General features: G+C 41.5%; 1 protein-coding gene across 1 annotated transcript in view; it reads left to right on the top strand.

The window, feature by feature from the left end:
- dgkb (diacylglycerol kinase, beta) overlaps positions 1–27,625 on the top strand; it is a 177,957-nt gene that overhangs the window by 17,565 nt on the left and 132,767 nt on the right. Inside the window, exons 3-6 of the mRNA XM_034058527.3 lie at positions 3,059–3,135; positions 4,740–4,760; positions 11,878–12,043; positions 14,443–14,586. Of these exons, the coding sequence (XP_033914418.3) occupies positions 3,059–3,135; positions 4,740–4,760; positions 11,878–12,043; positions 14,443–14,586 (408 nt within the window). The remainder of the gene's footprint in view (positions 1–3,058; positions 3,136–4,739; positions 4,761–11,877; positions 12,044–14,442; positions 14,587–27,625) is intronic.

A 27,625-nucleotide genomic window follows, 5' to 3' on the forward strand; every position in this document is an offset into this window, starting at 1 on the left:
ACTCAAAGGGAAAACGGTGTGACAAGTTATCCGTCTGTATCAATAAATGCACTTACTTCCTGTCTATAGAAACAACAATGCCTATGTTGCAGCCTTAAAAGAAAATGGGGCGTTTCCATTATTATTATTATTTATTTATTAGCAGACGCCCTTATCCAGGGCGACTTAGTCGTAAACAAAAAATACATTTCAAGAATCACAGTACATGTGTGTTCTAATTTTTTTCGAGACACTGTGCTCGAGCCAAATGAAAAATAACCCTATATATTTCGGGTTTCCATTGGCTCAATTTATTTTACTCGAGAAGACACTCTTTTCACCTGACGTCATGCAAATGAAGGGGAAAGGAGGAGGTTGATATGCAAATTAGCCATGCGTAGCGTTCTCGTGCTGTTTTCGCAGACAGCGCATAAAGTCGAAAAATATAACGTGCTTTATGATGCCAGTGTCTGTGGTTATAAAGGCAATAAAAAGGACGCACATGTCAAGAAATAGCAGAACAATTGGAAATTGATGGTATGTCTGTCTCTCTTTATTTCACCTTAATTCTAGTCAGTGACGGGGAGCGCCACACACTGCTTTCGTATTTCTGTAAAATGATGCTTCTTTGTTTTAATAATGTTGACCAATAATAATAATCACATTAGCTCTTTTACAAGCCCGTGGTATTCCCTAAACTGTTTCCTTTTGTGTGTGTGTGGTGTTCCCATGCTCTTCTGTGTTTTATTTATTTTATTTTGTCTCCACAAAAGGAACAAAATGAGACAGTCTTTTCTTTTCATTCGTGTCGTTCGCTTCGCTCCCGATGTGCATACTGTATTTTGTGATTGAATTGCTGAACGATAATGTTTTTCAGATGTATCTGTCAGGTAACTGTTGAATCGCCAAGTTTAAACAAAACAAACAAAAAAAGAGTAAAGTTACATGTATTTTTTCACGGATTTATTTGTTAGAAATGTTAGCTAAATGTTGACTTGCCAAGCGTATTTGTTAGAAACCCAGTTTTAACATGTCAAAATGTTCACTCGAATTGAAAAAAAAAGATGTCGACTGATTTTAAATGCTGAATTTATGATACGCGTAGGCTATGTATTTTGCTCAATCTGGACTTTTTGTGGTGAAGGAAATAATACGCAATTTACACGAAATCAGTGGAAATAAACTGTTAAAATATAAAGTTATGGTCTAACGTTTTAATATGGGGGGGGGGGGGGGGACGACAAAATGTATGCTTAAAAAGGGGGGCGGCATTAAAAACTTTGCGCAACACTAGACAGTACGGTTGAGATCAAAGATCGGCTAATTGACTCTACTGTACTTCTTTTGGATCTAACAATGAAAATGAAACACTAAACAATTAAATCATGAATCGTGAAATGATTGAGAATACAACGAAATAAATTAACGTTATACAATAAACACTGTTGTTTTCTCAAGTTGACGGTAAAATGTCAATTCTTAATATCTGGAATATAACTAGGAAACCTCAGATTATTAACAAAGCGCTTCACTTGTCACACATACTTTTACAGCTTGTTTTCTGTATACATAAGTTAATAGGTTAACAACAGTACCTGTTTATTTTGAGCGAATACAACTCAAGGCTGATCACGTAACGTGGATCCAGCATGTAGCCGACCGCAAGGTGGAAGCCTCAACTGAAGGCAAGTACAGTGTTTTTTGATTGCTGGCTGCTCCAAAAAAAGCTAAATGTAATGTTGAATGTCATTAGGTGGCTGTGGTGTAATTGTAATGCTTTGTAGTTGACCACTGAGGTGTAAGACAATGGGAAGCATAGCCGTAATTGACCCGTGGACATGTCCCCCTGACTTGTTCATTATTTCAGATAGAGTATCTTTATACATGCATCAGCTACAGAAACTATCCCTCCCAATTTTGAAACCAAAGTTACGCCACTGATGGGATGAGCGCTTTTTTCAAATTATTGTCTGTTTGAAAAAAATGGAGAGACAGAGAGAACAGATTGAAAGGGAACGAAAAAGAAAACGGTATTAACCGATAAATAAAATCTTGAATATCGTTTTCATAGAACGTAATAAATTAATTTAGTTTTGGTTTTTTTTTTTCCATGAAAAATGTGCGGTTATTTTAATGTATCTTCCGGTTCTTTTTTGAAGCCCTGTTGTAAATACAATGAAATATCTTTATTTATTTATTTATTTATTTATTTATTTATTTATTTATTTATTAACGGAAGCGTATAGCTGCCATGTAGAGCAAATAAAATAAAAAAAAAATCAGCACATGTAACGTTAAAACATAATCATTATTTCCAATTTAACGAGATAATTATTACGTTATATGTAATAATATTTCAATTTTTCCATTTTTAAAACATAATAATTATCTCATGAAAATGGAAACAAAACCAGTGTCAATATTTTGTCAGTCCCAAATCTCCACGTACTCGCTTGGGACACCCAGTTTTTGATTTCACAGCCTCCAGAAAATAACGTGCTGCTTCTGCCAGACCACTTTCGTGTACACAGTTGCGTATGCTTCTAACCAAATGATGTATCTCTAATATCCATCAATTGCACCGTTAATACAGATTCCATAGGGTTTCAGTTTTTCGTAGGAATCAAGATGCCATACATGGCAGCTGCACACTTCTGTTGTTTTTCAATTCTGCTACTGTTTTCTTTTTCTACTAAAATAATTTACTTCCCTCTGCACAATGATTGAAAATGTTTTTCATTCATTTTAATTCATTTAAATTGGTTGAGGAACACCAGCTGGAGGGTGTGGGATTAAGTCAAAAGACTGAGCCAGTTAATTGGTTTCACTTAGTGTATATACGTCCAGTTTTGGTACTCTATAAAAAGATTTTCTGTGGTCCTCCAGTTCTAGATCACAATGGACTTTGCATTTTTGTCTAATATAAATTCATGTTTTTATTTTTTTTTATTTTATTTTACTTAGATCATTTCCTTAGTTATATATCAGATTCATAAACACCTTTTTTTAAAATAAAGTTTAATTTATCTTGTAACATGTTTCACAAAAAAATAATTATTTAACTTTGATTATTTCACAGACTCCACAAAGAAACTGCAAGATGTACTTCAGGAATTCCATGGGGACGGAGTGCTGGCAAAATATAATCCTGAAGAGGTAATTATTCTGGGTTACTGTTTAAACTTTTTGTGACTTAGGCAAGTGATTGAAATGGAAGACAAACTATGCTGTTTATGTTATATAGAAACCACTTATTTCTTTCAGTTTTGAAACTGCACTGATACAATATTTTAAAATGAATATGTTCAAAAGTTATCTCCAGCCAACACAAATGGGCCCCAAAACAAAAAAACTATCTCAACTATTTATTAGACAATTGGTTTCATGTACACAGCTGAGGTTGATAGATTAGAGACACTGTCCATTTTGTGCCTTCAGTACAGTCAATGATTTGGTAAAGTTTGGTTGTTTGTTAATGATTAATTTGGCAACTCACAGCAACAGGAATTTAATTTATGAATAGGCCAGCCAGAGAAACCATTAGGTATCAACACACATCAATGTGTTGCAGTAAATAAATAAAAAAATAAAAAAATACAGACAAAATAAAAAAAAAATACTCTTGAGCACAGTGACTATTCTCTACTACTAGTTGAACTACTGTGTGAGATGAGAATTGTCAAAGTACCCACCTTTTCTCTATCACATATAAAATATAAATATTGTTTTTCAGCCCCACTGTTAATCAGTATAAACCCTAGCACAGTTGTTTCAGATTGAAATAATGATGCTACATGATAATGACTATAATCATACCATCCATCGTAATGTACACTACCTGCGACACTCTCTGTTCTTACAATATATGAAAAACTGGCTAGTTGTATTTAAAACATAACATAAGGACACAGAGACAGAGTTCCTCTGTACAACCCCAGCATGTCCTTAGCAATCGCAATTGGACAATGGGGTCTTTAGATAAATGAAATGTTAAGTGTGACAGATAGACAGACCCTGAGATTATTATTATTATTATTATTTATTTCTTAGCAGACGCCCTTATCCAGGGCGACTTACAATTGTTACAAGATATCACATTATACATGATTTCACATTATACAGATATCACATTATTTTACATACAATTACCCATTTATACAGTTGGGTTTTTACTGGAGCAATCTAGGTAAAGTACCTTGCTCAAGGGTACAACAGCAGTGTCCCCCACTGGGGATTGAACCCACAACCCTCTAGTCAAGAGTCCAGAGCCCTAACCACTACTCCACACTGCTGCCCTATGAAAGATTATGATATATTTGTGCTAAAGAAGGTCCTTAATACGTTGTTTTTTAGTAATTTGTACAAGTAGTTCTCAAGATATACAGCATACAAGTTTATAAAAGTTTACCATAATAAAAGCATACGTTTAATAAAGAATAGTGAAAGCTTGGTAAAGCAAATGTAAGCATTGTAAAGCCCGGAGAGTTGTGAAACAGAATACATAAAAAAGCATGGTCAGCTTTTATAAGGGTAAATAGGTTTCTGTATGCCTACACTACATCCCTGGTGGTTTACATATCAATGCAAACAGTATTTAAATATAAAAGTATATTGATATAATTGGTTTCAGTTGCCCTGCTTTTGAGTTGAAACTCAAAACCTTCATTATGTAACTGCTTTGTCTTAATGTTGCTTTTTTCATATCTTGCTTTTTTCATATCTTCTAACCTATTTAATTATTTTAATTTAATGCTGAACAGAAGCTGGAGATTCTCAATCAAGTAAGCAGATGCTTATTGCCATAATTTCTTAAAATGTATTGGTCCCACTGTTGAAATGTTTATTTATTCAATATATCTTATCTTTATGTTCAGGATCTAATCACATTTTTCATACTGAACTTTTATTTACTCAGTTTCAAAAAACTATACGGAAATGTATGTATGTATTTATTTATTTGACAGGGACAACGTACAGTTTTGAACATTTATGACATGTCATGAGATGCATTGCACCCAGATTTAGCTATGAGCTCATTTTCATTGGCAGTCCCTGGACAAACAAACATGGAAAAAGAAAATAATACAAATAAAGTAACATTTACAGAAGGGAATATGATTGAGTATCAGATCATTGTATAAGAAGGAAAAATAAAATAGAAAAAGAAAAATAGGGATACAGAGAGAGAAATGGCAGATGAAAGGACACAGCAGACATATAAAAGCAAATTAAGCGTTATAAACATTTAAAATACACAACTTACTAACTAACAAAATACCACAATGCATAACAACACAGACACATCCCAAAACAGCCAGTGTCCTTTGCCGATGTTCTTACACAATTGCGCACACGCTGCCGCTCACAATTCGAAGACGACCAACAACAATACTTTTGGGATATGCCTGCCGCATGTCAGGTATTTACTGAGCATTTTATGTCAGAGCTGCCGACAGGCCCCTCCGCAGCCACGGACCCTGCCCTCCAGCCACGAACCCTGCGCAGGAGGCTCGCACAGTTCACTGGTCCGGCTTCATCAGCCAGCTCAGCTGAGCCCTCTGCACCATTGGGAGCATCGTCTTCCCCCTCCTCCATCTGCCTTTGAACCCTTTGCAGAGCATACCCTACACGGAGGCTCCAGCACATCAAGCTTGCAGACGCTCAAAGTCTCCTTCAAGGAGGAGTAAGTGGGCGAGACACTCGAGGCAGGCAAAGTACATCTCCGAACTGAAGAGCCAGATGGCTCAGGTTCTGTAGTACCTGGTCAGGCAGCAGACTGTTCCCTCTGCCACGACCCCAGCTCCGCCTCTGGCACCTGCCCTGGGACCGACTACCCCCTCACCGGTGGTCGCCCCGGACGTCTCAGAGCAAGACGTGGCAATGAGCAAGAAGGAATAGGATGCGATTTCAATCGCAGCTTCCTGGGATGGTGACTCCTTCCCAATGGAAGAGACAGAGGTTCAAGAACTGACTCAGGAGACAGGCCCCAGCACTGAGGTTACCTCAGGAGACTGGTACTACCCGTCCTTCGAGCTCAGTTTGGGCGCTTATGGAGCGAGTCTCCAAGTTCCTCCAGGTTCCCTGGAAGGCAACGCCTGAACAGCGCTGCTCTGTTTTCAGAACTGTGCAGGCTTTAACCCCCCCAGCCCTTCCCAGTGTTTATGGATTTTCTGGAGGAGGTACAGTCTTCTTCGTCACAACGACCAGCCTCGGCGCTGAGTGTCTCAAAACAAGCAGCCTAGCTGGCTTCCTTGGAAGGCACATGGGCGCTGGGTCTAGCGGAATTCCTACCATCGTGGCCCTGGTGCGAGCCCCTCCGGTAGGAGGTTTGGTCTAAGGACCCTGCATGCCCTAACAGCCAATGCAGGACAACAGAGGCCCACCTTAAAAAGGCATATGAAATGCAAGTAACGCGCTTGGCCAACACGGCAGGTCTCCTCACGGCCTACCTGGATGGCATTTTGCAATCGGTGCCCCTCCCTGAACCAATAGCTTCAGAGCTGCGCTTGGTCTCAGGTACACTGCTGCAAATATCAGGCTTCCAAGGGCAAGGCGCCGCAAGGGCAAGGCGCCGTGCGGGAGATGATGAGACGCTGGCATCCGTCAGTGACACAGACAGTGACCTGGTCGGTTCCGATCTTCACTGCGCTGCGTGGCGATCTGAGGCACCGGAGCTGCCCACAAGGACGGGGAAATGCCGGACGTGGGGCCCCAGTACATCAGTGTCCTGGGAGGCAGTTATGTGGGACTGTGAAGAAATACAATGTTTTGGTTGTAAATCTCCCTCCCGATCTGTGAGGGCGTTAAGCAGCGAAAGGCAGCAGTGTGGCGTAGTGGTTAGGGCTCTGGACTCTTGACCGGATGGTTGTGGGTTCAATCCCTGGTAGGGGACACTGCTGCTGTACCCTTGAGCAAGGTACTTTACCTAGATTGCTCCAGTAAAAACCCAACTGTATAAATGGGTAATTGTATGTAAAAATAATGTGATATCTGTATAATGTATAATGTGATATCTTGTAACAATTGTAAGTTGCCCTGGATAAGGGTGTCTGCTAAGAAATAAATAATAATAATAATGTGTGTTGTTTACGGGGGTTGCAGAGCATTTTGAGAATTCAACACCGTCTCCCTGAGTTAGGGTTGCCAACACTACACCACAGTCGCTGTATAATTGTTATCACCCACCACGAGCACTACTGCACGCACCCAGGACTGGTGACCGTGTTAGTATATTGTGGGACGGATATTCGTGTTTATTATTTGGGACTGTAAACCTGTTGTTATTTACTCCGTGCACTACACATTGTTGTGTATTGCCGGGGATTATTATTTGGTCACCAGACCTGGATACAATTGAAAACTGTTTCAAACTGGATTATAACTCTCTATGTTTCATTACTGCACTGCATTACCCCTGCACCTGCACATACCACTTACCATTTTGCCACAGGGACATATTCCCTGAGCTTCTGCTTGTGTGTGAGGAGGCAGGCGGTGTCATATTTCAATTGCCTGCTAGCCAGAATGAGTGCATTGAGAGTTTTGAATTGAGTGTTGTGCTTAGAGACAAAGAGATTTACTTTATGAATTTTCCGATTTCTGTTTATTATTTGTGTACTTAATAAAATACTACTACTGATTAACTATTTCTTGTGTCTGCGCATGAATGTGTGTTCATAGTAAATCCTCGATCTTTGTAACACATCAATTAAATTTTTTTAATAAGAGAACCAATCAACCCAGATAAACATTAAATTATCAATTATTGAATTGTTCCTACAGTTCAAACGTCACCCTAGGCAGCCTCTGAGGCAGACTCGACCCCAGCCCCAGCAGGGCCCTGAAGGCTTGCCGCCTCAGACCCACCCCTTCTCACAACACCAGCTGCAATACTGGCGCACTTGCACCTCAGACTCTTGGGTGCTCACCACCGTACACACCTGTTACGCACTTCAGTTCTGCGCGGGCCCTCCTCCCTTTCGAGGGATCAAGGTTACATCCATGAACGACCCTCTCCAGGTCTTGGCCCTCAGGCAAGAAGTAAAAACATTACTTCTCAAACAAGCCATTCACCTCGTAGAACAAACCTCTTGAGAGGAGGGGTTCCACTCGAGGTACTTTCTAGTGCCAAAAAAGGACCGTGGCCTTCGCCCCATCCTAGACCTGAGACACCTCAACGGGTTCTTGAGGGAGAGGAGGTTCCAGATGGTCATACATCGCCACATCCTCCAGTCTGTCTGGCTCGGCAACTAGTTTACCACTGTGGACTTAAAGGACGCATATTTTCACATCCCTATTTGTCCCGTGCACAGGAAATATTTCCGCTTCGCCTTCCAGGGAAGCGTCTTCGAGTTTTCCGTGCTGCCATTTGGCCTCTGCTTAGCCCCGCACAATATCTCAAAGTGCGTGGATGCCATCCTAGTAACCTTGCATCCTAGCTCCCTGATTCCATGCCTCGGTTGAACTACCTGGATGACAGGTTGAGTTGTTCTGCAGGAAGGAGCAGTGGCCCACACGGTAATCGTGACGGAGCATCTGGCGAGACTGGGTCTCACCCTGAACGAGTTCAAAAGCCAATTAATACCGATGCAAAGTACAGTTTACTTGGGTCTCCGGCTGGATCCTGTTACAATGCAAGCCTATCTGTCAGATGACAGAGTGGCCGCCATTCATTAACCCTGTTTCAACAGGGATCGACAGTACAATTGGTGTTGTGACAGAAATTACTGGGTCTGTTGGCCGCAGCTTCATCAACCATGTCTCACATATGCTGGGAAGCCCTGTGCTGGTGGAGGCAAATCTCTTACCTGTGCGAAGGCGTAACGATGGGAGTGATCCACAGCCATCAGGTGGTGACAACAGATGCATCCAACTCAGGTTGCGGTGCAGTCTGGGCAGGCAGAGGAGTCCGTGGGTCCTGGTCGGGTCACTGGACATCCCTGCACATAAATGCGCTGGAGCTGTGAGCGGTTCACCTCGCTCTCCAGCATTCCCTTCCAGTGCTCCAGATGAGACATGTCTTTGTCCAAATGTCTGCAGTAGCGTATGTCAACCGCCAGGGAGGAACTCAGTCCCTGGGGTTGCACCGCATAACCTTTCAGCTGTTGACCTGGGCAAAAAGGAACCTGCTATCCCTGCGGACTGTTCATCTCACTGGAGTGGTGAATTAGGTGGCGGACCTACTCTCTCTCTCTCTCTCTCTCTCTCTCTCTCTCTCTCTCGGGTCCTCATCTGTCAGAATGGCGACTCCCTCAGGTGGTAGAGTGCATTTGGCAATGTTTCGGGAAGGCCGGAGTCGATCTCTTTGCCACGGCGGAGATGACTTACTGCCCACTATGGTTCTCCCTCCACCGTTGCGGCGCTCCACTAGGCGTCGACGCACTAGCCCAGGATGCAGTACACATTCCCACCAGTATCGCTGCTCCCGGCCTTCCAAGAGAAGGCGACAGTTCTTGCGGCCCCCAGATGGCGCAGGAGAATCTGGTTTTCAAACCTTTGCCAGTAGCTACAAGGCCAGCACTGGGAGATCCCACTACGCATGGATCTTCTCAGTCAGACGAGAGGCACTCTCTGGCACTCAGAACTGGGCAGACTCCAACTGTGGGTCTGGCACCTGAATGGAACCATCTGTTCGCCTTAGGGCACTCAGACACAGTTGTCAGAACACTGCAGAATGCTAGGGCCCCCTCCACAAGGTCGTTGTACGACGATAAGTGGAGGTATTTTCAAAATTGGTGTATGGACAGAGGTCATGACCTCATCTATTGCCCTATAGCAATAATTTTACAGTTTCTGCAAGACTTGTTAGAGGGTAGATCCCCGTCTACACTGAAAGTGTACCTAGCAGCCATATCTGCATGCCATGTCCCCAGGCGCTCATTTGCTGTTGACACATTTTTTGAAGGGTGCTCGGTGGTTACGTCCTCCTAGAAAGGACGTCCTCCCTGAGTGGAGTCTAGATGTGGTATTGGAGGCTCTCACTAAGGCCCCGTTTTGAGCCTATACATTCCATAGAGTTGAAATATCTCTCTATGAAGACAGCCTTTTTGCTAGCCATCACCTCCGCTAAGAGGGTTAGTGAGCTACAGGCTCTGTCAGTGCACAGTGCCTGTATGTGTGTTTGGGATGATGGAAACAGTGTGTCGTTACGCATGAACTCCGCTTTCCTCCCTAAGGTGGTTACGGCTTTCCACTTAAACCAATCGGTGGAATTAGAGGCTTTCCATCCCCCTCCATTTTCTTCAGCGGAGGATCGGAGATTTAACTCCCTCTGCCTGGTTTGGGCATTGAGGGGTTATGTGGATAGGATGTGAGTGCTGCGTCAGTCTGACCAGCTGTCATGGTGAAAGGACCCTGGGTCAAGTTCTCTCAAAGCAGCGACTGTCCCACTGGATTGTGGACATAGTCTCGACTGCATATACCAATGCAGGTCTACTTCCACCTGGGAGGATGGCCGCGCACTTTACCAGAGGAGTGGCTACATCATGGGCCATCTTTAGAGGAGCTTCATTGACTGATATTTGTACTGCAGCTAGCTGGGCTGCTCCACATACATTCTATTGGCAGCTCTGACATAAAATGCTCAGTAAATACCTGACCTGTGGCAAGCATATCCCACAAGTATTGTTGTTGGTTGTCTTCTCTTTCAGGGAACCGGGGTTAATGTTATTAATAGTCTGAAATGTACCTGCAATACACAGATAAAGCCGATAGTGGAAGATGCCGCACTTTCTCAGCACTGGCTACCTTTGTTTGCCTTTTTACTAGTGCAGCTTAAGATTAGCTGTTGGTGCAGGTAAAGATTACAGTTGTCCAGACACAATGGATGCCAAAAAGAGAAAGGTTGATTTAGAAAACTGTTTTTAAGGACGAGTGGATTATTATTTTTTCTTTCTCCCTGGTTGGTTTAAAATATGCAAGGAGACAGTGGTACTCGTCAAAGTTATAATTTTAAAAGGCATTATGAAACTAAACACAGCAAAGAGTGTGAGAACCCCCCCCCCCCCCCCTTCCGGTTCAGAAGAACGGGTACAGAAGAGTCACTGCAGGCAAGTTACTTGCGTAACATGGCATTAATTAAGCGGTCTATATACAGGTCAAGAAAAAGCAACGGAGGCTTCATTGCGAGTAGCATGGATAATGGATCAAAAAAATACTCCTTTCTCTCAAATGGTGCAAAGTAGAAAGTGCTTCAGTGCTGTTCTCAGAAAATAAAAATATCAATGGAACTTTTCAGAGGATTCCATTGTCTAACAATTCAACTACTCTGCGATGTGAATTGCTGGCCGATAATATATTTGAAAATCTAAAATTGGATATTGAAAGGGCTGAATGCATTTCAATTGCCCTGGATGAGTCTGGCAACATTGGTGAATGACAAATCGCACTCACGGCAAAGAGCTGTACTGCACGGTTTCTTCCTACTTGGAATCCCATGGCATTGCTGTGAAGAAAATAATTTCTCTGTGTAGGGATGGTGCACCGGCAATGGTTGGTAAACAGAGTGGCTTTGTTCAAAAAATGAAGGAAGTTAATCCAACACCAACCACTGCATTATCCACCAGTCAGTCCTCTGTGCTAAACTAAGTGACCAAAAGTTGGGAAACTTCATTCGTATTAAATCAGCACTGCAACACCTTACGTTTCTCATTTCTTTTTGGTACTAGCTTTTATCAGCTATGGCCACTGTGCAGTCAGCATTCACATCTATAAAACACATTTCTTTATTCTGGATTTCTTTATTGGATGCTGTTGAAATGATGCTATTTTATATTAAACAATATATCTATCCTGTTATTGCATTTTAATAAATAATAATACAATTCTTCTTCTTCTTCTTCTTCTTCTTCTTCTTCTTCTTCTTCTTCTTCTTCTTCTTATATATTCTTATTTAAACAGGCTATTGACTTTGAAGGCTTCACTCTGTTTATGAAGACATTCTTGGAAACAGAACTACCTGATGATTTCTGTCAACATCTCTTCATGTCATTCAGTACCAGATTCTCTAACGCCAGTCCGTCAACAGCAGAAAAGCCTCTTGGCTGCTCCCAGCAACGTGCAGGAGGTGATCACACTGTTCCTTTTACAGCAAGTTTCGACATTCTATTCCCCACTACAGCTCTACTAAAAGTGTATAGTGTTGCCACAGAAGTGTTGTAATTTCTGTTCTGTTGTTATATCTGGGGTAGTATTAAAACATAAAACAAATTACATTATGGATACAAAATAAAGCTTTAAGAGCCTTTTAAAATATCAAACTCTAAGAAAGATGGTACCGCTAAATCCGTGCCACTAAACAATAATTTCCACTTGATTAGGTGTTATTGCCTTTCTTGTCTTGATTGCTACACTCCTACAAACCCCTAAGCAATGCATTTTATCTGAACAGAGATTTCAGGAACAGCAATATAGACTGTAAAGCAAAGTTAATAAAGAGCAAGTATGAATCCTGGCTAAATGGACTACATGTATTCTTTAGAGATGTACGCTAGTGTGTAATAACCATAATACAAAGAGGTGGTGCAAGATGGGGGTTATAAGAACAGATTAATCTTTGGGGCCTTACCTGTCAGTTTTTTTTTTTAAAGATAAAAACACTGTTTAAAAAAACAACAAAAACAAACTGAGTACACCCACCTGATAGTTTAATGTAAGATATCTTAACTCATGTCTGCTTTAAAAAATACTTAATTACAAATAACCTTGAATATGCCTCTAACATTGTGCACTTACAGTATATTAAATACATGAATGATGCTGTCAATGATAATGCTACTGGTTGGAAATTGCAAAAAAATATCTGATTGGCTGAATGCAGATTGTGGATTAATTTGCTGCTAAATGCTCAGTTATAGAGAGGCCTTACATCAGCAATATATTGAAGAGTTGCGCTATATATATATATATATATATATATATAAAAATGAAAATAATTCGCCTTAAGCAGGTGTTTGGCTAATTCATACACAATTCATTTTAGATTTAAAAAGCTAGATTGAAGTCCATATCTCACATATAACATTTTTTTTTTTTGGCTTTGGGGTCGTACTTGGTTTACTTTCACAATGAGCAAGAAATTAAATCTCCATTATCAATTTTATGGCACTGAGAGACGTAAAACTATAAATAATTCCTACAACGCAGCGATGATGCACGACATTGGCGTGACGTCACTAGGGGACCACATACCAAGAACAGAGGAGAGATATACATGGCTTCAGACTGAAAGCGATCATTACGAATTTTTCCAACGTTTTGAGTACTCTGTATTACAATAAGGACAGTGGGAGTGTGGTGTGTAATGAAAGAAATTGTGGGGAGGTAGAATAAGTGGTTTGGCCCGATTCTGAACAGTTTTGAACCTCCAGCAAGAGAAAATTCCCCTTGTGACGTCAAAAATATATATATTTTTTTAGAACACGATTATAGTGTAGTTTAATAAAATATAATCAGATTGTAATGTGAAATAGGTGACATATGGACTTTAAGGAGTGGTAAAGGCTAAAAATCTTTGTTATGTGCTTGTATATAAAGTAGCATATGCCTTTCAAGAAACACTCTCTGTACCTTTGTAAAACTCGGTCTGTCTTCCGTTGGAGTGAGGCTCCAACGGAATTTAATTTTACCAGAAGATTCAATTATTGGCACTTGTAAGGTTTCTGCCAGAGTAACAGTTTAAGAATGAGTCCTGAGTGAATACACAGAAGTCCAGATTTTTGGTAAGGCTTCAGTTTATTTTCCATCACATACTTCGTTACTCCATCCTCACAATCGAGTACACAAAGCACAGATTGCCAATATATGCATATTATTGTAAGAGTTCCCAATAACCCCCATGCTGTACTTGTTCAACTCTCTTCTCATACACACGCACACACACTGCATCTCCTCCGTTGGGAGGTGGAATTTGACGTCAGTCTCTCAAGAGCGCCAAACCTTAAAGGTGCAGAGCTGGTATTTATGTATAAGGGATCATTACAGTGATAAAAAAAATAGGTGTTAATATGCAGTGTTAAAACAGCTTTGTCTTCAATTTCAAATATCTTACTAACAAATATCATTATTAATTAGTCATTTAGCAGATGCTTTCATCCAAAGCAATTTACAGGGACTAGGGAGTGCATTATGCATCAACAACTGCTGCTGCAGTCATTTACAATGGGACCTTTGGATTACGTTTCATCCAAAGGACAGCACAAGAAAGTTAAGTGACTTGTTCAGGGTCACACACAGTGAGTCAGTGGCTGGGTTGGGATTTGAACTGGGAACCTTCTGGTAGCAAGCCCATTTCTTTAACCACTGGACTACTAAGCCTACCTATGTAGTGTAATAAATTATACTGCAAGAAAGAACTGTATTTAATACATTTATAAAAGTTGTTCTGTCAACAACGTTTCCCAAATCATGCTGATGGATAACACATACCTGCTCATACTGCTTGTAAACTCCACATTTCTTTTTCAGGGCTTAAAATCATTAAGGGCAATGCAAATCCTTCAAGTGTGCCTTATCCATCCAAAATGAACCCACCAGAGACAGTCCAACTAAAAGACATTGTGTGTTACCTGTCGCTGCTGGAAGGAGGACGGCCTGAAGACAAGCTGGAGTGTATGTAATATTTTTGTTCAATTGCAAGATCATTTACAATGTAAAGTGACTTAAGGTAGTAACTGCACAAAGTGTATTTTATATTCCTGTAAGGTAGCCAGTGCAGCTGGGCAAGATGAGGGGGTGATGTGATCACGTTTTTTACATCTGGTAAGGATCCTGGCAGCGGCATTCTGAACTATCTGCAGTCGGTTTATGGTGCGTCCCGGGAGATCACCATATAGAGAGTTGCAGTAGTTGAGTCGAGAGGAGAAAAATGCATGACAAAGTATCTCCGCATTTGGCAGGGAAAGGTAGGGACGGACTTTGGATATGTTTCGAAGATGGTAGAAGGAAGATTTGACCACGGAGGAGATGTTGGCATCAAAGGAGAGGTTGCTGTCAAGAAGTACACCAAGGCTTCGTACTGTGGGGGAAGGCAGCAGCAGACAGTTTCCGAGGTTCAGAGCAGCTATATTTAGATTCTTACGTTGAGTTTTAGATCCAACTAGAAGGAGTTCAGATTTGCTAGTGTTCAGCTGAAGAAAATTGGCAGACATCCAGGCCTCGATGTCTTGGATGCAAGCCGAGAGCCGGACCATGGCAGAAGGGCTCCAGAGCTGGATGTCGTCAGCATAGGAGTGAAGCATGAGGCTGTATTGGCGGATGACCCAAGGGAAGCATGTAGATATTGAAGAGAAGGGGCCCAAGAACAGATTCTTGGGGGACACCACAAGTGACTCGGTTTGCAACACCACTGCGTCAGCATGGAAAACAGACTGCATGTGTCCAGATAGGTAAGAGGACATCCAGGAGAGACAGGTTCCAGAGATTCCAGCATACTTCTGAAGGCTTTCAAGAAGAATGCCATGATCTATGGTGTCAAAAGTGGCTGTTAGGTCAAGGAGGACAAGCACAGAGGGAGCACCAGCATCAGCATCGAGCAGGAGATCATTCACAATCCAGAGCAGAGCAGTTTCAGTACTGTGATGTGGCCGGAAACCAGACTGTAGCGATTCAAGCAAATTGTTGTCCGTGAGATGTTTCATCAGCTGTCTGGCTACAGCCCTTTTGAGAGTTTTTGAGAGAAAAGGGAGAGTGGAAATGGGACGGAAATTAGATAAGTCAGCCGGGTCAAGGGAGGGTTTTAGGAATACCGGCATAACTCGGGCAAGCTTAAGGGCAGCAGGAACCGAGCCAGAGTCCAGGGACAGGTTGAGAGTGTGTATAATGGAAGGAGCAAGATCAGAAGCACAGAGACGGACACGGTTAGTTGGCCAGGGGTCCAGGGGGCATGTGGCAGTAGTTGATTTCAACAGTAAGCCGGAAACATCAGCAATGGAGAGAGGAGAGAAGGAGGAGAGGGCAGGAGGGGCAACCGGAGGAACATCAAGGTGGCCATGCAGTAAACTGGGTTTGTGGTGGAAGAGAGTAGAATAGATGTTGTCGATTTTGTTCCGAAAGAAAGAAATCATGACAGATAAGAGAGGAGAATGGACGGGAGTTGGATCTGTTGGTGGCTGGATGTAGGATTTGGTCAATGGTCTCAAAGAGAACATTGGGTTTACCGTGTCCCATAGTTATGATTTCAGAAAAGTATTTCTCCCTGGCCGCTGCAAAGTGCACGCCTGTAGCTCGCGAGATGGCCGGTCCAGATCTCTCTGTGAACCATTGTCCAGATGACCTCCACTTGTGCTCAAGCTTGCGGCAGGCAGATTTAAATAGTCAAAGTTCGAGGGTGTACCATGGGCAGTTTCGATCTTTCTTGACGGTTCTGGTTTTAAGCGACAACAGTGTCAATGATATTATTATTATTATTATTTGTTTATTTAGCAGATGCCTTTATCCAAGGCGACTTACAGAGACTAGGGTGTGTGAACTATGCATCAGTGTCACACAATGAGTCAGTGGCTGAGGTGGTATTTGAACCGGGGACCTTCTGGTTACAAACCCTTTTCTTTAACCACTGGACCACACAGGTGGCATTGTAGAGTCACCACATCAACTGAGGACAGGAGATTACCAGTTAGAGGGGATGCAGAGACACATTCTGTGAGTTTCACAGGATTCAGCAGATTCTTGGGACGGAAGGAGATAACAGTATCAGTAGCGGAGGAAGCAGCAGGGAGATTAATATTAGCAGTGATTAATAAATGGTCAGAGAGAGACATCTGAGATGGAGAGATTGGAGACATCAGGGCCCCTGGTGATGAGCAGATCCAGGGTGTGTCCTCGGGTGTGAGTGGGGACGTTGACAGATTGAGAAGTCGGTCACTAGGGGGGAAGAAGGCAAGTCAATAGAAGTGCAGACGAGGGAGAGGAATTCTGAAAACTCAGCAATAAAAGCAGAGTTGTTCTTAGGTGAACGGTAGATAACAGCAAGGGTAAGGGACATGGGAGAGGGGAGCTTGATGGCGAGATGCTCAAATGAAGAAAAGGCAGGCAAAGAAAGAACTGAGGAAGCGAGCACAGAATTTGCAATAACAGCAGTCCCCCCGCCTCGGCCAGTGAGGTGAGGTTTGTCAAAGAGGGACTAGCCCTATGGAGTGGCTAGATGCAGCGAGTGCATGTCGTTTACAGAGTGTCAGGTTTCAGCTAGACAGAGAAGATCGAGATTGGTATCGATTATAAGTTCGCTGAGAAGCAGAGATTTGTTAGTCAGAGAGCAACAATTTTCAAGTTTGTAGCAGGCAGCGTAGGGGGAGAAGCAGTTACTATGGGTATGTGCAGCAGGTACTTACCAGTGTTCATTCTGGGAGTTGAGAACGAGTGAGCCCCCTTTGTCCAGGGGATCCAGACGTTAGGTGTCAAGGTAAGAATGAGGCCTCTAGTAGCCATTGGGAGGGATTTGGAAAAGGTCCTTGCTCTACCTGTCCTCGCTCGGACTGCCACAGCTCAGACTGCCCTTGGAGTTGTGATCCTTAGAACGGCTGGCGTTCTAAGACACTGATTGCCAATTTATACTATCCTGTCGGCTTGGAGCCATATACTTAACACTAAATTTGCATCAACCTCACAATTCAACACACCCCAACACAGTTGGGATAAATTAATTCATTTTTTAATTTTTTTTATTTAAGTGCAGGCTGCTTACCTAAGCAAGCAACGATTATAACAAATAAACTACAATCCACTTAACTATTTCAACGCCGATTCAAACAGCAACGCTAATTCCAGCCAGGGGAAGAAGCAGATACCACACGTGTTTGCAGATTATGCTCTCTATTGTTTCTTATATTGGTAATTTGAATTCTTAATGCCAGCTGACTGCCTACATTAGTCTCACCAGTATCTTTCCAGTTATGTTCAGGAAAAGGTACTGAGTCAATAAAGGTTATGCACAATGCTGGGTGAGTCATGTGAGCTTGGTTTGAGTCCTATTTGAATGGGGGCGCACAGAAAGAGCTGAATTAGCCTTTATGCTCCTGCAGGGTTATGAAAACAGTGGACGCACTTGAAGATTTGGAGAGTTTTTATTTTAATGAAAAGGCTTGCAGGATGAATGTTGTAAACATCAACCCACCTATTATGTTCAGAATTTGGGTACAGCTGTTATGTTTCCAGATATATTGACCAATTCAATTTCTAATTAAATGCCACATCATTACATTGATTAAAAACAAAACAAACAAAAAAAACTATTTAGTTTAGAATGTAAGACACAATTACAAAATTGTTTATCTCAAATCCCAGCCCACACAGACCCAACACAATTATTATTACTATTATTTATTTCTTAGCAGACGCCCTTATCCAGGGCGACTTACAATTGTTACAAGATATCACATTATTTTTACATACAATTACCCATTTATACAGCTGGGTTTTTACTGGAGCAATTTTTTAGGTAAAGTACCTTGCTCAAGGGTACAGCAGCAGTGTCCCCTACCAGGGATTGAACCCACAACCCTCCGGTCAAGAGTCCAGAGCCCTAACCACTACTCCACACTGCTGCCCTGTCAGCATCCCAATGAATAAGAACACAACTTGTATTTAATATTCAGTCTGTTATATCCAATCTATCTCCTACCAGGGTTTACAACTATAGTGCAATCATTTAGAATGCTAAAAGGTTTTTTTTGGATAATGTGACCGTCCTATGAAGTTCAGAATTTAGGTTTCAGGTTATATTGGCCCAGCAATTTCAAACAAATTTAAACAGCCTTGAATTGCATAGTTTTAACTCTTTTATATTAAATATTAGAAATGAATGTAAACTCTTTCTATAATAAAAACTCAAAGATATATTTAAATACATCATAATGTTTTATGATCATTTCATTACCCATAAACCAAAACTGTATTGTGCGTTAAATTTAGAGAAGGGAATGAATAAAGCTGGAGCACAGTGCAGAATATTAAGTATGTAAACAAACAAACAAACTAAAAAACTTCATGAAGTACTAATTAAACTACGGTACATTCATTTTCAATAACAATTTTTTATCAATGCCCCAATCAATGTGGATACATGCAAAAATAAGACAATGTGTTGAAGATACTTGTGACAAAACAAAACATAAGTTCTGTCCAGGATGAGTTATTTGAAGAACATATATTAACTCACAATAACATGTATTGCTTTTTTTGGACAGTATGAAACAACTGCTGTGCTTTCTGTAAAAGCACATTTTGAAGAATGCACAATTTGGTTCTGCATTTTTACAATTTCATTTGGAATCTTGGCATTGTTTTTTCTCACTGTTCCAAGCATGGTCAACTTTCTGTGGAGTCGCTCAGCACCAAGTCGGTTGTCACACAAGACATTATGACCCTGGAGTCCTTTAGTCATTTCCAGCACTAATCGCATCCCGTGATTTCTTTCAGGTGCTTCTCCAGGCAGTGTTCCTGTGTACACTTGCATATTCCATGCATAGCTGGATTTAGCATTGCAGGTTGCCTATATTTTATGTCATACTTAGTGGGCTTGTTAGGCATTTACTGCCTAAAGGGACAGCGTCCTCTGAAGGGGACAATGTTCATCCACTCTAACAATTGGTCCTGGGTTGTAAAGCAAAGGCAACATTTCTATGTATGCCACGCTTCTCTGATAGCAGCGAATTAGTCTTTCATGTTGGTTGGCTCTGGTATCACAATTATCAAAGCGAATCACTAGCAATGATGTGAATGCTTCCAGTGACACTGTGGATGGAAATATTGCCCTACGAGTTTCTGTATTCCACAAACTAGCAGTTGCATCTCCTTTGGATCTGTACACTCCAGCTACCAAAAGTAACCCAATGTATGCATGCATATCAACAACTTCTTTATACTTTGCAACAAGTACATGCCCATCTTCCAAGTTGATAATGTCCAGTATCATATGTTCGATTCCTGGTGGTATAAAAAGATCAAATGCTGATGGTATATCATAAATGCGAGTAACAGCATATCTAGTAGGCCCAGGAACTATTTTGATGACATTAGAATTTGACAGCCTACCTTGAGTCTTACATGGAGATGCTACCCATGTTATAAAAGACCAAGTGAAAGCTTTATATTTTAGTCATGCATACAATGCTACATACAGTAGATAAATATGTTGGGTCAAAAAAAAAAATAAGCAGCTCAAAGTTGTTATTTTCTATGTATAAGTTTGTGACCCCAACCTAGCAAAAGTCATAAAATATTTTTTTGGGGAAAAAAGTGACATTTAAGGTCAATGGAAACCTTTACCAATTACTGCATAGAACTTGGACTACATCTGCTGGAGATTAGTGGAAGTGTTCCTTTTTTCACACGTGGATGTCAGGATAATGAAGTCAGTATCAAATCAAAGTTAACCATAGAATATTTCGTAAAAGTCACGTGCAGATCTGAGTTGGTCAAGTGGAGATCGCTGGTTGACTTGACATAGAATGACGGAATTGTGCTTTTATTACTGATTATTTTTTTTTACATACACCAGTTTAAAAAAAAAAAACCAAAAAAACACTATAAAACTGGTCACTGTTGCGGTTAAAGATTAATTAGTGGGGTTCTGAAAAATATAGCATTAAATATCCCCATGTGTTGCTATAACTGTTTAAATAATTTTTCGTTTCAATGTTAACCTCCTGACAACTTTTTATACTTATAACTTTAAAGTCTGTTCACTGCAGTTTCACTGACATCGCCACTTCAGACATAATTTATCCAGTACTACAAGTCTTAGAGTGATTGTCAATGACTCATTTGAAAGGTAAGAACCTGGACTAATTAGCAGCCATTTATGTATTTATTTAAAATGTTTGTCTGTCGTTTGTGAGTCTGTTTTTGAAGATCGTAGGCGAAAGATAAAGCTGTTTCATGTTTGGATGCAAACTTGAAGGCAGAGTCCGGATTGTTTTCCAGTTGAAAAATATGGTTATCCATGGCAGCGATAGAATATTGGAGTGGAAGCAGATCTGAAATGTCTTTCAACAGTGCAGTATGAGCAGGATCCACTAGGGGGAGCCCTGGTGTTGTAGGGGCGGTTAGCTGAGTCTGGGATCTGTCTTGAGTGACAGAAAAGACTTCTGACAATGTAGCTTGATCAGAATCCACTAGGGGGAGCCCTGGTGCGGCAGGAGTTGCTGCTTGAGCCTGGGTTCTATCCTGAGTGACAGAGGAGTGTTTTTTGACCTTTGACATGAAGCCAAGATGGCAGCTTGGGCGTACAGGAATTGAAGAGAGAATCTCTGTCTAGATCGTCTGGGATTTTTACTTTAAGATGATGTAGACGATTTAATAAGGTTTGATATGGTCCAATCTTTGAAATGCATCTCCTTTGGAATGTTCTTTGATCCGATTCGAGAGCTTCACCTTGCAGGAGTTGTTATGAAAGTGGAGATGTGAGAGCCGAACCTATCCCGGTAAGCAAGCGCCTGTGCTGCATTGAACACAAGTGGAAGGTGAAGCAGAGCGAGGCGATCCGGTTGACGGGAGTCTGGAGGTTCCAGGAAGCTTTGAGCTGTGAGAGTAGCGTGAAGGAGATGGAGACCGGTTGGCTTCAAAATCACAAGTGGTTGGAGATGCAGGAATGATCGGGACAAGATTCGGAGATCAAGGTTGGTTGCAGACATAAGAATCATCACGTAGATTATCCATGTTTATGGTTCAGTAGCTATTTTCGACCTACTCTGAAGAAAGGCTTGCAGAACAAGTAGTGGAAGATGAGCCTGGACTATATAGGATAAGGAACCAATAGGATTAGAACTACGGCAAGCCTGTATTATTCTATTTTCTGTTCCGTACCACATCATGGCTCGTTATTGCTGTGTTACCTGTTTGACAATGTGGGCAAGTCCCTACACTATCAGTGCACTAGAGAGGGCATTTTGGAAAGAGCTTTGAAAACAGACTTTAAAGTTATAAGTGTAAAAAGTTGTCAAGATGTTAACAATGAAAAGAAAAATTACAGGTACGTTATTTAACAGTTGTAGCAACACGTGGGGACGTGGAACGCTATATTTTTTGGAAACCTGCTATTTACTCTTTAAATTGGGGATCCAACCCTATGGACAGAATGTTTCAGGTATGCATAACCCATTCTCTAACTGTTAAGAAAACTGTAACCATTTGAGAATAGATTAACAATATAATTTATTTCAGGGAAGAATTTTTTTTTCTGTTGCCAAAATTACCTTTTTATTTAGAAAATATCAATGACATTATTTTTGACTTATTTTATTAATTATGCAACATGTTTTCAAAATGGTCAAAAATCAAGTGCATTCAACTCATTAACAATAATGCACTACACATTTCCACCGTCCATCATAGGGTCTTTGTGTTTAAATATTCCAGCTATGGGCAGACTCCCAAATTTATAATTTAAAGGTGATACACAGGGATGGAAATAAGACTCCTGTTGCATAATAGTTTTACCCATTCCAGACTGATATGTGCTTGATTAGCCCCTGTGTATAGGTAGCAAGCTCAGGTGTGTCTTATTAATCATAGTAAAACCAGGAATGGATCAAACGGCTATGCAATAGAAGTCTTATTTCCATCCCTGATACGTTCAGTGGGTATGTAATGTTAATATGTGAGGTGATTATTATTTTTTTTATCTTTATTTCAAATTATACTATCCTATCATGAAAATGTACTATCATAATGAAATGCATACAGATAGCTTCCAAATATGTGAAACAAAAGGGATCTAAAAAACACACAGACATAAACGCAGCACAGTAACACGTACCTCCACCTTTATCACCAACATTAACTCTAACATTAACATTTTATACACCTGTGACTGGTGCCTCATTAATCATTTATTCAATTTACAGCTCCAGCCACATCCCAACATGTTCTGACAGGGAGGAATTTAACCCCCTCCCTGCCAACTCAATCCCCCCCCCCCCCCCACACACACCTGTGCACCACAAACCAGTCAAGATATTGGCAATGCTGTAGGGGAACCTTTTCATCAGACAGACACACTTGGAAGTTGACTTCATTAATTCCTTCAGCCAGCTCAAAGGCAGAGGCAACATAAGCCAATGAAAGTACCTTGGAGGTACTGATGTAGCTGAGTAATGTGCCAAGGGTAAAGATAATTACTGTATTTCTATAAAAAGTTTTGATTTAGAATTGCCAAGCTTGAGGCCTTTATTAGAACTGCTGAGCTCACACAAAGCTCTGAAGAAAGAGACTTTAAGAGAGCCAGCTTAAGGAAAGCTTCCAGCTGTAGTATGTCTCATTTAAAGAAGAAAAGCTGAAAAAAGTCTTATTCAGACACTACCAATTACAAGTAAAAAAGAAAACAGAATTAAATCAGCTCTGATGCATGAAGTAGTCTAAGTTTAACAGCAGTATTATGTGTGTATTTTTAATATCAGTCACTGTTACCAGACAGCTTTCTAATATATATTATAATGTCTTGAGGGGGCTTGCGGACTGCGGGGAAGAGATGTTCCAGTAGTGGGGTGACACCAGGGGAGCGCCCCTATTGGTGAAGGGGACAACTGGGGATGGGGCCTACGAGGTGATAAAAGGGGACTCTGTGTTGTCGCGGGGGTGGCAGTTGGACAGGATTTAAAGGAAACAACACGACAACAATAAACAAACATTAAAAGACCATTCATTGGATGACAACACAACCGTGAGGTTACACAGGGGTAACAGAGGGAAGAATAGTGACGGGACGCGTGACTGGTGGAGAATAGTGAGAGAGGCAGCGAGGCCACTGACGGAGTAGAGCAGAGAGAGAGAGAGAGAGAGAGACGAAGAGGAGGCTAGAGAGAGATCGTGGGAGGCCGAGAGGAGCTTGCCCCAGTCTTGTGTCTGTTCTCCAAACCCACCTTACCCGACAACTTTCCTGTCACCTTCTAATTTCTAAATAAATATGGGTCTTGACCCGCCCTGAAATTGATTATTGTCCCCTAGCTTGATTCCACCATCTCACTTCAACCAAAAACACTACTATATATATATATATATATATATATAGTAAAAGAGTGGTAGCGTGGTGCTGCTGGACACCGGTATTTTCTCTTCACAGACTGGAGTGGAAACGTCACCGATTCAGGTGAATACTTTTATTTACAACAACACACACTTTTCAATTGCATTTATTGTACGGGCCACTAACTACCTCACTTCTTCTCCCCTCTCTATGCTACTGCGAGGCGACCAAGTGGTGACAGGCTTCGCCTGTAAGATGTCCCTAGTAGACAAGGCAGGTAAGCTGGGTTTGGGCTCCCTCTGGAGGAGCACACCAGGAACACAGGTAAGTAAAAGCTGGGGCTCCCTCTGGTGGAGTGAGCCAGAACACAGGTGGGTGGTGTTTGGGCTCCCTCTGGTGGAGTGAGCCAGGAACACAGGTAAGTAGAGGTTGGGCTCCCTCTGGTGGAGTGAGCCAGGAGCACAGGCGAGTAGAGGTTGGGCTCACTCTGGTGGAGTGAGCCAGGAACACAGGTAAGTACAGGTTGGGCTCCCTCTGGTGGAGTGAGCCAGGAACACAGGTGAGTAGAGGTTGGGCTCCCTCAAATGATTTCTCCTGGAACACAGAAAAGAACAGCGGCATCCTCTGCAAGAGGGTGCCTGGAAGACAGCAAGGGAAAATCCAAGATATGCAACAGTGTTCCGACTACAGCCAGGTTTCAGAACACATGCGAATGAAGCTGTATCTGTACTTAACAGCAACGTGTCACTTTGTCTTCCTGCCGTGACTGTATGAAAAGCCAGGTAGAAACAGTAATAAAAATTATTCCAATACCACGGTCTTGTGTTTGGTAGCTTCCTTGAAACTTACACCCTTCCTGTTTATAAGTGAATCGCTGCTCCAGCAGCCTGTAATCCAACCGGGTTAAGCCAGTGCTGGTCCTGTAAATTACTCTTGGTGTGTAATCGCTGCTCCTGCAGCTGGAAACCACGCAGTGTTTTAACCAGTCCCGCTCATATAAACACACTTGGTCAAAATATCGCTGCTCCTGCAGCTGGCAAACAAACAGTGTTAATACCATGACTGCGCCACACAAGTACCACGGCTAACCCCGCAGGTCTCCTAGTAGACGTGGCGTAGACAACGGAACACAGTATTACAGTTCAATCCGCACTGCGAAACAAAACCAAACAATTCAAAACAAAAGTCTGCCTCACCAAGGGGTAAAAACGCTCTATGCTAGACTTTCACAGAATAGCTACGATGGGGTGGTAACCTGATGAAAGACCAGACAAGAGGCAGGAAATGAAGTCTAAGTGAGGGTTTATTTACAGTGAAAAAAAAAAAAAAAAAAAAAAACACTTTCAAAAGGGTTGCCAGAAAATAAAAACCTAGCCCAGTCACCAGGCCCTAGTCTTAACTGCTTCAGGTCCCTAGTCTTAACAGTTGGGCAAGGCTAGCCCCCACCCAACCCAAACACAAAACACCGCCTCACACACTCTGTGGTGTTAAGAGTTCAGTCACTTGCAAGTCTCCTGGCCTGCAATTTCACCACTTGCCACCAGGAGGACTCCCAGGTAAATTTTCCTTTCTAATCTTTGCAATTGTATTATCCGTGCTCAGGGCTGTACACAAACTTTCTTTCTGCTTCCAGGTTTCACCGACGAACAAGGGTGCCCCCAGCAGGTAAGTCCCGGGCAAGGAGGATGAAGTAATCCCAGCGTTTATAAAGTACAAGTGAAGAAAAGAACAAGGCTCGTTTTCCCCAACAGAGCCAACTCAAAATACCACATACTTGTTCCAGCCAACAACTAAAAATAAAAGTCTTGAACTTAACTGTATTGACTCTCTATCAAACAGTCCATTACTTGTGGTTCCAACACACAGTTATATACTGCAGGGATTTTTCATCACCGCGTGTCCTGGTGATCCTTTTGATAGTACACAGTCCTTAAAACAAGCACGATTTGCGCAAAGCGCTACTTGTCTCCGGTGCCAGCGTTATTTTACAAGCGGGTTATCTCCTGAACCATGCACTCCAAGTTCAGTGAACACACTTTTTAAAAACAATGTCAACACACTCCACGCTCGTGTTACCGCAGGAATAAAACAGTCTTTGGCTGCTGTCTTCAGTCACAGCTCCCAGCGTAAAAATATACGACACAGATCTCCTTCTAACATCACAACTATACTCCCGTTTAAAATATTAAAAGTTTGTTTCAACTACCTTGCTGCACCGTAGTTGTCTTCCCGTGTCCATAGTTTGTTTCGCTGGTATCCTCCACAGTATTCTACAGAAGCGTCCTAGTGCCAATGAAAAAAAAAATTGAACAAAAAAATCTCCTAGCTAGGAGAAAAAAAGTCCTACGTAGGACTTTTTATCTCCTAGCTAGGAGAAAAAAAAAAGAGTCATAGCTAGGAGATAAAAGTCCAACGTAGGATTTTTTTTCTCCTAGCTAAGAGATAAAAAGTCCTAGCTAGGAGATAAAAAGTCCTACGTAGGACTTTTATCTCCTAGCTATGACTCTTTTTTTTTTCTCATAGCTAGGAGATACGTAGGACTTTTTTTCTCCTAGCTAGGAGATTTTTTTGTTCATTTTTTTTTTCATTGGCACTAGGACGCTTCCGTAGTGTTCCGTTTGTTCCTGGTCTGATGCTTTATTGCAAACGAAACCCACGCTCCTGGTCACGTTGCTTACTTTTTAAACACTAGTTTCTACACACAAAGAATAACACTCTCTCCTGCACAGACTGCCCTGTTGCTGTTCAGTCCCGTACCTCGCTATTCGCCACCTTATATAATGCTCCCCTCCCCCCTTCCAGCTGCTATTAATTAACCCATTTAGCCATCCCAGAAGTGGAGACCTACGGCAGCTATTCTGTGGGGTAATTTAAAGACGTATCACAATATTCTTTGTGATAAATAGCCCTGTAGCAATGCAACTATAGAACCTCACCTTTGTATGTTGCATTACTACTTACTCTTGCATATTTATCACTATATATATATATATATATATATATATATATATATATATATATATATATATATAATGTATATATATGTGTGTGTATATATATATATATATATATATATATATATATATATATATATATATATGTGTGTGTGTGTGTGTGTGTGTATATATATATATAAACACAAGACCAACACATTAGCTCTTGAGCCTCCATTTAAAAGTTTTAGACAGCAAAAAGTAAACAAACCAGATTATGCACGTGCATGCATCGTGATCCTATTGAAGGCCATCTGGGTCAAAAACACGTTGTGCTGCTTTAGAGTGAGTCAGAATCTCATGGGACAGAAAGACAAGAACGTCATTCTGAAATGCCTCGCTTAAACAATGCCCAACTTGCTGGAAATGCTGTGTAGTGATTTGTATATAGATTTTATATACAGTACACCCTCGCAATAACGAACCTGTTGGGGTCCAAGCCTTTTCCAAGCCTGTGTGGTCCAGTGGTTAAAAAAAGGGCTTGTAACCAGGAGGTCCCAGGTTCAAATCCCACCTCAGCCACTGACTCATTGTGTGACCCTGAGCAAGTCACTTAACCTCCTTGTGCTCCGTCTTTCGGGTGAGACGTAATTGTAAGTGACTCTGCAGCTGATGCATAGTTCACACATCTTAGTCTCTGTAAATCGCCTTGGATAAAGGCGCCTGCTAAATAAACAAAAAGTAAGTAAAAATT

The sequence above is a fragment of the Acipenser ruthenus genome, chromosome 3 (assembly GCF_902713425.1).
Source record: "Acipenser ruthenus chromosome 3, fAciRut3.2 maternal haplotype, whole genome shotgun sequence".
Taxonomy (NCBI): Eukaryota; Metazoa; Chordata; class Actinopteri; order Acipenseriformes; family Acipenseridae; genus Acipenser; species Acipenser ruthenus.